Source organism: Sinohyriopsis cumingii, chromosome 7 (genome assembly GCF_028554795.1).
Source record: "Sinohyriopsis cumingii isolate HCF-2022 chromosome 7, ASM2855479v2, whole genome shotgun sequence".
Taxonomy (NCBI): domain Eukaryota; kingdom Metazoa; phylum Mollusca; class Bivalvia; order Unionida; family Unionidae; genus Sinohyriopsis; species Sinohyriopsis cumingii.
In genome coordinates, this window is record NC_142967.1 from 27967289 (window position 1) to 27981627 (window position 14339).

At 35.9% G+C, this 14339-nt stretch overlaps 1 protein-coding gene across 2 annotated transcripts in view; it reads left to right on the top strand.

Moving 5' to 3' along the window:
• The window catches only part of LOC149794937 (DNA replication complex GINS protein SLD5-like), a 78659-nt gene extending 64830 nt beyond the window's left edge, over window positions 1–13829 (top strand). For both annotated transcript variants that reach the window (XM_089964600.1, XM_089964599.1), the window contains one exon: window positions 13286–13829. In XM_089964600.1, the coding sequence (XP_089820726.1) occupies window positions 13286–13382 (97 nt within the window). In that variant the 3' untranslated portion in view covers window positions 13383–13829. The remainder of the gene's footprint in view (window positions 1–13285) is intronic.
• The last annotated feature ends 510 nt before the right edge of the window (window positions 13830–14339 follow it).

Here is a 14339-nt window from a genome sequence, read left to right on the forward strand (position 1 = left end):
TCTGCAGTCCAAAACAATACAAGCAGAATCTTTACAGCACATTCACTCCATGGCCTTATGGACATTAATCATTTGGTTTAACAGGTCTAGCTCTATGGTCTATGTAAGTGAGAGCAGGCATTTGTGTTAATGTGAATTAATTAAATGATTATGAGGACTTATAATTAGTTTTAGATTTTGAAAATGCTGATGATATTAGAGACAAGATAGTAGATTAAGCTTCTCTAATTAGCAAGAGTATCTTTTATATAGATTTTAAAGAAATAGATATTTTATACTTGAACTCTGACAATCTTTGCCAACCCTTACACATAAACTACATTTAATTAACATTTATATTTTGAGGAAGATGCTGAAAGTGAGTGTTAGTTTGATTAGATATATTATAATCATTTGTATGTTTTCAAATCAGCTTCTGGACAACTCATTAGTGAGATATCAGATGTTTAGTTTAATGTAGATAACACAGATCTGTGTACAAGAAACAATCAAGCCAGTTATAGAAATATGATATCAGGATGTCTCCTGTGAAGTCCGCTAGGCTGATATATCATTCAGTCACATTGAACAAGCTAGAAGCACAACAGTGCAACACAAAGAATGAACGACTGGCAAACAGCTGGATGTGCTGGTATAGGAACCAGACTGTGCCAACACCAAGGTGGTTACCAGCCATTGCAGTTATACCTGCTCCAGCACTAAGAGCCATTAAAGCTCTTGGCAAAAAGAAAGCTTCAAATTGGAGTTTGAGAGCAGGAGAAAAGAGAACAACTCTACTTTTGGTCTGGACTTCTAACAAAGAGGGTGAGGACCTACATGTCGGAGATGAGGAGGACTATTGTATAGCCAAAAGAAAAAAAAGCAAAAGGAAGTATAAACAGAGAAGGAAACCTGTCCACAAAGAGGCAGCTAACCACTCTGCTATTCCTGCTAATAGCTTAGGCAGTATACACGGACACCAACACCTGATACAGGCTCCCCCAGTCGTTAGAAATGCTACATCTACACAGACCAGTGATCAGCAGCAAAAGAAAAAGAAGGATGCAGAAACGCAAACGGACCTAAGCACAAGTGATGCTACCACCATTACGGAGATAGAATAGAAGAAATCGGGAGAGCCAACAACAACAACATCGGAAGAAGAAAGCACTGACGAGGAAAATGAAGAAGGGATCACAGTTGAGCAATGCTCTGAGGAATTAGGTTTAAAGGAAACTTTAAGTGACCCCAAAAAGGCCAAGAACTTTATCAGTTCAATAAAGTATATAGCCTAGAGGTCACTTAAACCGAAGAGAAGACCCAATATACAACAGTGGCTCTTTGCACAATGTATCCTCTCGCAACACTACTCTAAGGCTTATCAAGAAACGCAGCTCACTATCCTTGTGAATTATGCCACTGCGTTAACAGGAATGTATGGGTACGAGGCATTTCCCAATGAAACATATGAAGATCACCATATGGCAGTAGATACATGTGACTTTGAGAATCGCCGCAACACCTTCAGGCTGCCAAAAACTCTGATTGAATTCTACTCTAAACATGAGAGATTATATCTAATTGAGAGCTGAATTCATAACTTCTGTCATTTAGTTGTGAATATCTGGTATTAAATATGATTGGGAGTTGGCAGATTGGAATTGTTTGTTTGGGTTTGAGTGCCGTTCCTGGATTCCTTTTCACCTTGCCTCATCCAGAGAGACTAATCAAGAAGTGTGACACTCACATGTAAACACGGACTGTAGTGGCACCATTCCTCCAGTCCGACTATATGAAAATCTGGACATTCGAGACAACCATTCGCAAAAGCACTCAGTGCATAGGCGACTTAAATTTTTTTTCATCATCATTGTTAGTGAGAGCTTTTGAATTTGAATTTTGTACAGTGTAAAGAGGCCATTAAAGAAATATGTAGCATAGCCATTTATTTGCTCTATCAGCTAATTCCCCAATGTAGCTGCCACCTACCCGACACAGCTACAACAGTTTGGTGGAGAACCAGCAGTCCTGGTCTTCTAGATTCGCTATGAAATCTGGATTTAATTGCAGTATGATTGGATTTCATTTGGATTTTACAGCCTAATTTATGGAACCATAACCAATGATGAAAGTCACCTGATAGATGCAACTGCTCCCTAATTTGAGATTTATCATTCGGACCTGTGCAGGAAGAAATTCAAGGGCCAGAATTTCACACACATCAGATTACTTCTACAAGGATTTCCAGCTATATAAACATGGGGCAAATGTAGTAGGGACATTTGATATGATTCAACTGTTTTCCAGTTTTCTAGTCTTGTACATAGCCATATTGGATAGAATCCACATTTTAAGAAATGTTCTGCTTCTGCAGTCCTACAGGGGCCCCGAGTGGCCGAGTGGTCTAAAGCGCTCACCGTTACGGATCACTGCCATCTCACCTCTGTCTGTGTGAGTTCGAGTCTCAGGCTCGGCTGACGTGGGTACGTGAGAAAGCCTGCAGTAGCTTCTCATGGGTCGGTGGTTCTTCCCGGGGTTTTCCAGGGTTCTTCCTCCACCAATTATACTGGCCGCCATGTATAGCCTATCTTGTGCTGAAAAATGGCGTTAAACCATACAACAACAACAACATCTGCAGTCCTACACAATACAAGCAGAATCTTTACAGCACATTCACCCCATGGCCTGGACATTAATCATTTGGTTTAACAGGTCTAGCTCTATGGTCTATGTAAGTGAGAGCAGGCATTTGTGTTAATGTGAATTAATTAAATGATTATTTACAGGACTTATAATTAGTTTTAGATTTTGAAAATGCTGATGATATTAGAGACAAGATAGTAGATTAAGTTTCTCTAATTAGCAAGAGTATCTTATAATTAGATTTTAAAGAAATAGATATTTTATACTTGAACTCTGACACTCTTTGCCAACCCTAACACATAAACTACATTTATTTAACATTGATATTTTGAGGAAGAGGTTGAAAGTGAGTGTTAGTCTGATCAGATATATTATAATCATTTGTATGTTTTCAAATCAGCCTCTAGACAACTCATTATTGAGATATCAAATGTTTAGTTTAATGTAGGAAACACAGATCTGTGTACCAGAAACAATCAAGCCAGTTATAGAAATATGATATCAGGATGTCTCCTGTGAAGTCTCCTAGCCTGATATATATACAGAGGCAGAAATGGTTAAAAAGTACATACCCTCTGCAACGAAATGGAACTCCCAGGTATTCAAGCAGAACAACACAAAATATGCGATCCCACACCATGGAAAAATAATACCCCTAAAATCAACTTTATTGCCCAAACATTCGGATCCAAACTACAGAACCCTGTAAGAACTATCAGAAGTACACAATACCATCGAGGAAACATACCCTGAACATCTTAAAATCTATACAGTGGATCCAAAATCCAAGAACTAAACAGAACAGTATAATAATACCCGAACACCGGATTACACTCGGAGACAGACTCCTGGATGATTGTTCCATCTATACAACAGAATTCTGGGCAACAAATGAGGCACGTAAATGGATTAAAACCCAAACATACAATCAGTACATTATTATAACAGACTCTCTAAGTGTGCTCAGATCCTTGGAGACTGGTACAACAAAAGGCAGGGGTAACATGCTAGACGAAACAAGGATATCCATCAGAGAGATTGAACGAAAACAACAAAGTGTCGAATTCCTGTGGGTGCCCTCGCATATTAATCTGATAGGAAATGTCAAAGCTGACCAACAAGCAAAACTGAACCTCATGAACAACTCACTAACCCATCTTGATTACAGTGTACAAGAAGTATATAGTCAAATAAGAATTAAAATAAACAAGAAATGGCAACAACTCTGGGAAAATGCCAACAAGGACAGACACCTATTCCAGCTACAAAAAGTGGTCAACAGAACAATTACAACAACTAAAGACATAAAAACACCTGACCTCCACGTTATTAATAGGATAAAAAACAGGAAACACTTTACTAAAAAGCAGTTTTGGAAAACATCGCAACAAAGAAACAAACCAAGACATGAACTGTCCCCATTGTCCAACAGTGGAAACATTGGACCATGTATTCAACACTTGCCCCAAATATCCTAATCAACGAACTTCAAAAAAAAAAACAGCAGAAACTCGGATCCCCTACAACATACCCAAAAATATTAAATGAAGCATATAACAAAAACATCGAAACTACATACAAATATATAATATGGTACCTTACGCAAATTAACAAATGTAACAAACGTAAGAAAATAAAAACATAATAGCGAGCAAAACTTCAAGCACTAAATAGATAAATAAACAAAATAAAAAAATTCAACCCTATCAGAACCAGGAAACAGGCTAACAAACTTAAATTTAGGGAATGAAAAAGACTAGATGTCCTTGAAAAGTCTTGCGACTCAAATACTCGTCAAAGACATCTGTCTTATCAAAATAGAGTTAGCCTGGAAAAATAACCAAAAAAAATCAATTAAAAACTAGAAATAACCTAAATAACTCAAACAAAAACTAGAAATAACCAAACCAAACCAAAAATAAATCTAGCCTGAAAATAACACCACAAGAATAAATATAACCACATTCTAAACAAACATCAACCACCAGACAGGACTAAAGCGGTAGGGTAAGACCACTGGCCAAAAGGCAAGTCCATATCACTTTAAAACGTTTTTAAAAAATGTGTGTATGTATAGGTGTATGTAAGTGTGTGTATAGTTATAAACTTCTGCCACTGCATGTTTGCATGTGTTCAGGATACTAATACAATAATAAACAAACAGATCTGACAAAACTACCCAAATAACTCTCCAACTCCACTACGTAAGAAACAATAATATATATATAAGGTGGCTAACCCGCCACCAGGCCCAGTTGCACAAGGCAACAAAGATTGGCAATGTGTAAAGAAACACCACTAAGCCTTAGGTCCCTACAAGAATTAAGAATATAAGGTGACACCACACAAAATGGAAATAAAATACAAACCAGATATACAGACCCCAAACTATTGAAACACAACATTTAAATTCCAACATTACCCACAAGACCAACATATTATAAATAACTACATTTAGAGGCACAATGTCATTTCAAAATTCCATTAGGTAAAAAGAAATAAAAGCGCATGAACCAGAGAGACCAGTCGCAAACATCAGGCCGGACTATAACATTGAAAGTCGAGTCAGAACCAAAACACCGTCAGAACAACAGAGAGAAGACAGAAGAAAAAGAAAGCAAAAGAAAGACTAACATCGACTTTCAAATTGCCTTCTTACACGAGGTTCTTCCTTTGGCTTATGAAATCCTCTTTTGATAAAAGCTCTATCCACAAAATCCTGATGATCCTTTGATTACCAGCATCAAAATTCAAAAAAATTTTAAAACAATTTAAAAACAGGACAAAAAAAAAAACCAGCATATTGGGTGCCTGACACCCAGCTGATTGGTATCATTTAGAAATGTAAAAGTACACTACATACATAAAATTTCAATCTATCATTAAAATAATAAAGGAAATTATACAACTCAGTGAAATTGGAAAATTGCACAGATGGCTTACACACTATTGGGAAAATAATTGTCCATTTGCAAAACTGGACTAAAATTTGTTCATACGAGCTTCAGTGTTCCAGGGCATACTGACATCAAATGGCTTACTGCGTTACCGGGGTGCCTTTCCTCTTTGCCTCACCTAGACATATTCAAAATTCCAAAATTAAGGAGTGTGAATTTGCACATAAAAACGCAGCTAATTAAGAATCCTGACCTTCAGGACTGAACCGGTCGTGAAAGCACCAGCTGCATAGGTGACCTAAATTTTATTATTATATAGCATCGTTAGAGAGAGCTTTTGAATTTGAATTTGGTACAGTGAAAAGAAACCATTAAAGAAATACGTAGCCTAGCCATTTGTTTGTTTGCTGTACCAATTCTCCAATGTAGCTGCCGCCTACCGTACACAGCTACAACACTTCCCTTAATATATTGTTGAATTTTTCAGAGCATAGATGATGTTGTTGTAGGGTTTCAGCACAAGATAGGCTATACAGGGTGGTCAGTATAAATGGTAGAGGAAGAACCCAGGAAAACCCCAGAAAGACCCACTGACCCATGAGCAGCTTGGCAAGCTTTCACACATACCCACATTGGCCGAAACTGAGACTCGAACCCACACAGAGGTGAGATGGCAATGATCTGTGACGGCGAGCACTTTAGACAACATGGCCAGTTAGGGCCCTACACAGCATAGATAATAACCTTTCTTTATTGGTGTTGCTGTGAGAGAGTGTCAAATACATGTGACCCCGATATAACACTGTAGTTGGGAGCCATAGAACCCAACTGTGTTATAGACCGAGCTGTGTTATAAGCAACCAGGTCAGTTAGCTGAAGAAAATGATGCATGTACCCCAAAAAATTTGCGGGGGGAGGTGGGTAATAAATGCAAACGGTAAAATACGTGCTTCATTGGCGCAGTTACCATTTTAAGTTAATGCATATTGAACGGGAAATACACCTTTGGTGAAAACAGAGAAGGCATATATAATATTTTGCTTTATTTAGAGAACCACGAATTGGTACATATACATGAATATTGTTTATATATACATGTCTAATGTATAGCATGAATAGAGTATCAACGCCCTGTACTCACCATCAAATCTCATCACATAAATTGAATCCACAAGTAATTCCATCGAAAATATGCACACACTGAGATTTCAAATATTCAATAATTTTGTTACAGGTCATATAGGTCTGAATTCAGTGGATAAACATAGCACAGTCACGTAACAAATGATGAAGCACATTTACGTTTCAGTATGCCCAAAGTCGGTAAAAGTTAGTTTGCATTTTAAGCCGCCGTTGGTAGCGTTCATAAGCATAAAGTTTTTCCATGCAAAAAAGAAACTTTCACATCAAATAATTGTATTGCATGATTGAGACTGATTTTTTCCCATTTGCTTATTTCTTAACAGTAGGTGCTTCAAAGGTAATCTGTTTTATTTGAAATTTCAGCAAACAGTTTTATCAGGGTACATTTTTTAAAATGGAATTGGCCATCGTTTGGTCAATTTGAGCTACTGATCCTCCCTGCCTATTGAATAGAGCAGCAAGTAAGATGGATTTTTTGGGGGTTTTTTTTAATACATTTGTGGTAGCAGAGTAATGCTGCCTTCCACGCATGTGTCCGAAATTTAACAAAGGGTCAACAGACGATAGAGATGCAGGTGTTCTGGTCTGATGACAAGGATTAGTACAGAAATTGTGAGTGTTCTGAAGGATTTAATTCTGAGTGAAACTAAGAGGAATTTTACTTACCATCCACATACAAATGTCAGTCTATATATATATATATTAATTACTAGCAAGCAACCGAAAATCCAACAAAAGATAGATTACAAGATAATGCCTCATCCGATTGATCTCCGCCACCAGAAATGTCAACAACAAAAAAAGCAGATATCTCACAACATACAGTACTCGTACTAGATGTCAAAATAAGTGGATTATGATATAATTGTGCACTGTTAAGATGGTTTGTCAATATGGACAAAGAAATTGTTTATGTAACAAGAGATAAATTTAAGTGCATTTTATATCAAGTGTGGTTTCCTTTCATGGGGTTCTGAATTTCTCCACTCCAAACCAATGGTTGTATATACAAGTTAAAACAGCCAACAATATTGTTAATAAAACAAATCACCAATTGGTATATTTTGCCACCAATATGGAAAATACAATCTCAGTTTGTGACATTGGAGAAGCCCTATGCCCAGAATAAACTTTTTACACATTATTTTTTATACTGTTAAGAAGAAAAAACTTTTTTCGTGTATGAGAAAAATACATATAAAATTTCAGGAGCCACACCACAATCAGCTTGTATTATTCATGTGCGATCTCTTCCCCAAAATGATAATAAACTTTTACCTCTTTTTTTTTTGTACTTTTAAGAAGAAGAAAATTGTGTATGAGAAAGATACATGTATATAAAATTTTGGGAGCCATGCCATGACTATGTTATATCCGAATTTGTGTTATAATGGAGCATGCTATAGAGGTGTCACACTGTATGCAATAACTCCCATCGTTAGATTTTCATATCTCGGTTTTCCTGAAGGTAGTGGACAGGTGACCATTTCTGCCATTTGCTTTTTGGATTCATCTCTTCATTCATGCATTGTTCTAATGCTTGATGGTGTTGCTGTGTTGATGGGTGTCTTACACTCCAAAATGGCTGATGTCGATAAAATGTTGGCAAAGAACAAAATGCTTCCCCTTGCTGCTGTGCTTCTCAGTCAAATGCCATCAACCATGTGTCCTGAAATTTAGTTTTGCCGGTTCTTGCTTACTTTGCAGGTGACTCGTCCTCATTAAATAACAGCTACAGTTCAACATTTATATGTACAAATATGAATTATGCTATTTTGGATGGATAGAATCACTGAAACAGTAATCACAAGAAACAATTTCAAATTCTGCATATGTGCCTGGTGTTTTCACTCTGTATTAATTTTTGTATAATCAGTCATAGATCAAAATATTTCTAAGGTTACTGTTTGGGATATTATTTATTATTATCTTCAGCACACTTATGTTTTACTCAAAATATCTGTCTTATTTGATCACTGTAAAGAGGAGCCTCTTTGTTCAAGAACATCTGTACCTTATTTTGAAAATATATTTAGTTCCCATGTCTGCAAAAACATTTATTTTATTTTGGTATAATTCTTTATTGAGCAGTTCTTGAAATCAATTAAGTCTACTTCAGTTTTTTGTCCGCTTTTGTGTATTTACCAAATTTGCTGTTTTTATTGTTTGTTTGAATTAGGATGCAAAGGAGGACAAAAAGGTTGTGCAATAAATTAAGAAATAAATTACTTTAAAAGATGACTTAACCCAACTTTTACTGTACATTACAGTGATTCAATCCACTACATTGTTCCAACTATATGTTTTGTATTTTATATATGAAATAAGATTCGAGTTTAAAAGACTGTTGCCACTGGACATGAACTTGTCAATAATCATAAATAAAGATGGCATGAACATTGTTATTCAAGGCAGGGATGTGTAATGACTATTGTTTTTCAGCATGCATTAAATTTGTTTTACCTAATTTGAAACAAATTGGGTTGTTCCATGTAGTGTACTTTACCTATGCAAATTAGCCTAATGAGCTCTCCCACAGTTGTTCTCAAAGGACTTGACCTCACTTTTGCTATTGTTAGCTGGTTGAGTAATCTGAAATGGTTGTTGTTTATCTCTGACCACCTCAAAAGAAAATCATCTGTATAAACTGGCTCAAGAATAGTTCTATATGAGCACATTAGTTCTATTTGTGCACAAAGCTGGACTGTTTACTGTTTATACAAGCTACAGGTTACCAGAATGTATCTTGGTGGTAAATAAAATGTCGCTGAGGATAGTTTACATGAGCACAAACCATGACTATTTACTGTTTATACAGACCTCACATTTCTACAATTACTGAAAATATTTAGAAACACGACCATGTCCATGGGTTTCGGAGCCAAAAGTCATATTTTTTGTGTCATATATCTTGTTATGGCAGGTTTGTTTGCACCAGAAGAACTGCATCCTTGGTGTAGGATCCTTAAAGTGATTCACATTCAGGATAGGAATATAAATGTAAATGATGAAATAGTTTCTCTTAGTTGTTTCAAATATTACTTATACATACTTTCTGTTAGCATCCTAAAAGTGTTTCATGTTTAAAATATTAGAAACACAGTTTGTCACAACTAATATATTATTTGACCTGAAATAATTAGCAAAGGTTTTGTTCTGCAGGATTTGCCTGGTTTACCATGGCATGCTTCTGAAATGACACTATCGTGACTCTAGTATTCAGGGTTAACTAAGCATGCATAATCCTTGTTTCCTTAACAAGACAAGTACAGTTCATTTATAAAACTCAATTTTCTAGCACAAAACAAGGTCATGGTCTTGTTTGCTTTGCCGACACCTCCAAATCAAGCAAATCACTTTGTGGTATGTCTAAATACAAAGACCCACTTAATCCATATGTACTCAGTACCTTTTTTATGTTATTTACCCAGATAATAATAATTCATTTCAATCAAGGACAACAGTGTCGTACCAGGGCCATTATATAAATATAATTCTTCTTATGCCCCAAATGTGATAGGACAATATCATAAAAGCTATTGTACCAACAAAGTTATGTAATTGTTTTCATAAATCTTGAGTTGAAGACCTGTCAAGATTTTCAGCCTATGCAGCAATTTTGATCATTTGTACACACTTTTGAACTTGTAAGTCCAGCGTTAGGTAAGCCTGTTTTGTATTCATATATATTTGACCTGGTTACATTTTAAGGACATTTTGGCAATTTGTTTTCTTCACATTTGTTTAACTTAATGGAATTTTGAATAACATCTTAGGTACTTAAATGAAGCAAAGAACATTTGAAGTAAAGAAGTATAATTTGGTAGGCTTATATGTATTCATGTGCAACGTGTAGATGACTTGATTAAAACAATTTTTATCTGCATGCAATAAGGCAGAACATAATATGGTACGATGTTGTCCATCCATTAGTCCACCTTGTACCAATTTCACTAATGTGCATTAACTTGAGATGTCACTATCTACAGTTACTAAACTCTGTGGCTGACTGGCACTTGGCCTAAGGAAGCATGCCATCTATTTTGGGATCAAAGGGCAAGATCATTGTGGTAGAAGAAAAGTGATTTCCACACATAAAATTGAGTTCTGCACCTTCTACAGTTGCCAAACGTTGTGGATGGGATGCACATGGCGTAAAGTAACATCCCTGCTGATTTCAGCTCTGAGAGGATAAAGATTTCCACCATCACTCGAGTTTTCCATCGTCTGCGGTTCCCAAACTTTGTGGATGGCTTGCATTTGCTGTGAGGAAGAGAAACCTATTGATTTTTGAGTCAACGGTTAAGAGATAAAAGTTATTAACCGAAAGAATAACAAACAGTAACATTAGTTTTACATGACATATATCAACAAAACTTGTGTATGTCTTGGGGGTTTAAGAGGTTATGTGTCAACGTCACTGACTGAGAAGAAATGATTTCTGCACAATAACATTAGTACTGCATCACAGACTGGACCCAAACTTGGTGGATGGCTTGCACTTAGGGTATGGAAGAGGATTTTTGATTTGGTGGTCAGAGTAAAATACAAAAACTGGTTTCTTAGCAAACATTTCAGTTAGCTTCATAGAAGACTGTTAAGCATGTGACAAGCATAGCAAGTACCATTCAAAGTACATTTGTTTAGTTGTTTATGCATGTTTTAACTTCATGTACATTTTTTAGGGTAACAACTTTTGTTAAAAAATCAAATTTGGAAGGCAAATTTGAGTCATTGATGCAGTTTCCTTCAGTGGAACTTTGACTGTTCTGGTGACCTAGGGTTAGAGCATCCATCTCAGATGCAGGAGGTCACGGGTTCGAACCAGGGCCAAGTCATACCAAAGACATAAAATGGTACTAACAGTTATCTTTTTAGGCTCTCAGCATTAAGAGGTTAGTGTTAGGACTGGTTGGCTTGGTGTTACGATAATGTGACTAGGTGGGACATCATGCTACATGTCTGTGGCATGATGCCCCAGTGCTAGACATCATTTTAAACTACCACACTGCAGACATCATAGCGAAATGACTGACATTTTTTTAAGAACTAATTTTTTTTTAAAAATCCAGATCTAGCCTTATCTTAATGCAACTTTAAAACAACAAATCATCCATTGAAAATCTACACTCTGTAAAAGAGTGAGCATAAAACATTAAATTTACTCAGGGAAGAAAAGTAATTTGATTAAAGACATACATTCACCAATCAGAGGATATCAGTTCAGAATCAACTAGATGTTCCAGTTTCAGTGCTTCCCATTGTTCTACACTGGAAAATATGATCTTATGTGGGAATGTGAGAAAAATAGAATCCTTTAAAATGTGTTGGTTTAATGCTTATGGAAACTTTCACCCCTGGGCAGTATATTTAGTTTATTATTATAGGGGATTAAAAAGTAAATTGGTCAGAAATAAACAACTGCCCTTTCACAGATTACTAAATTGACTGAGAATAGCTAGGGTGTCGTGTTACGACTTTTTGTGGGAGAACCCATCAGGCTAATTTGCATGGGTAAAGTACATGAAGCAGAATGACCTATTCATCTTAAGTTAGGTAAATAAAATAAAAAGCATGTTCAAGAACTATCTTTTGTTTGAAAGTGTGTGCTTCAAAGAAAGCATTTTTCTGTCTTTATTCAGAATTGACATTTAAGTCATTTTCTATGGGCTTATGAAAGAAGGTAACTTATTTTTAAATTATATGACATATATCGTTTGTTAGAGTCACTAACCAACCCATCCCTCTTACACCTCAAAATACATTTCTGATTCTAAAAACAACTTCCTGCACTGTCTTGGAAATTGGCAGGTTCTGCATTAGACTTCTCTAAGGGCAAGGATACAAGACAATCATTAAAAATGGACTTGTCTAAGGGCAAGGATATGAGACAGTCATTAATATTGGACTTGTCTAAGGGCAAGGATAAAAGATTATCATTAAAAAATAGACATGTCTAAGGCCAAGGATACAAGAATACTATGAACATCAGTTTGCAGCTCCATACAGTTGGTATGGTTTATTCCAGTGTTAAGTTTGAATGCCCCAGACAACAAATCAGATGTTACCTTTGGTTTGCAGTGACCATGGCATTCAACCTTCTAGACATGATGTATTATGGGATAGTTTTATCTATCTTATTTCAAAATACAAAGGTTGGACACTGCCAGGTCAGAATTTATCAATTGGCCTTGTCAGGAAGTTCAATTTTGATGTTCTTGTAGCCTCAAGTTTAATTACTAAAGCTGTTATATGCAAGGATAGCCTCAAGTTTAATTACTAAAGCTGTTATATGCAAGGATAGCCTCAAGTTTAATTACTAAAGCTGTTATATGCAGGGATAGGAGATTTTCTTCAGATTCTCAGGGTTCTTCCCATAAAGACCCTCACGTACCATCCAAAACATGTTAGATGCATTTTGTCAAAGTTTGTGATAGTAATACTTGTCTTTAGAACAGATGATTTCTTTAAGCTGGTTACAAATTGGACAGTTTTTCAAGAGGGCATGGATCCATTTGAACAAGATTAAATTATTCCTTAAAAAAATATTTTCATTAAAGTTAGATATTTTTTAAAAGTCACATAAACAGCTGCTTTCAAAGTTCTTTTGATTTCTTTTCCAGGGAAGAAATTGTTGACATGAAGAAAGGAGACCAACACATTATGAGATATCGTCCTGTTGCCCCACTTGTGGCCTCTGGGGCTGTGTCCTTGATCTAGAACAAGGACAATCCTAAATAATAAACATGCTAAGTTGTGTACATGTTCAAAGTCATGGATGTCAAAATGTTCATGTTATTCATGTATTGAGTGAGTAGAGAAGTGCTCATTAATAATTTGGTGTTATATATAGTTAAGAATAAAAAAATGATTTGTATAAAGCACTAGTTGATCCATTTTATACAGATTGAGTTGAAAAAATCTTTTTAAAAAATGTAACTTTCAGTGTCAAACCTGCAGAGAAAATATGACATGGTTACATAACATTATACTTGTTTGCACCTTATCTAAATGTGTACACATGTGTGTGTGTGTGTGTGTAAAATACATATTAAAGTCCAAACATTTTTACACCTTTTTTAGATTGTGTTGAAACTTGGCAGATATTGACATGTGATATCCTGCTCAATGTTCTATCATCATGTGAATAAATTTCTTTTAAAATCACATTTATGCCCCATTTTGGCATTACATTTAAATACTGTCTATATATGATAATTTTTGTGTGTGCCACTTATGCCCCACAGCTTTTGATGAATTGTCCTATTGACATAAGTTTGCAGAGTGTGTCATTTTATTCTGCATTTTTCCAGAGTTGTGCCATTTTTCTGGACGTCAGATATGCAGTAGACTCTGAGTTATTCATAGTCCTATTACCCAATTTATTTGCCCACTCCCAGCAAAAAAATTGAATTTCTTTATAATTTTGTTACATGTATTATCCAAACAGATAAAGACAGACATCGATCCCCAACCCCAAACCCCGCCTTAAAAAGTTAAGTTGTGCAACAAGTGGAGGTTTTAGTCCTTGCAGCACATAATGCATTTATACATATATGAACATGCAAAACGTTAGTTCAAAGGGGTCGTCCATTAATTATGTCAACAAAATGGGGGGAAGGGGGTTTGAAGAAGTTTGACAATTGTTGACATGGGGGAGGGGGGATTTAAAGATAA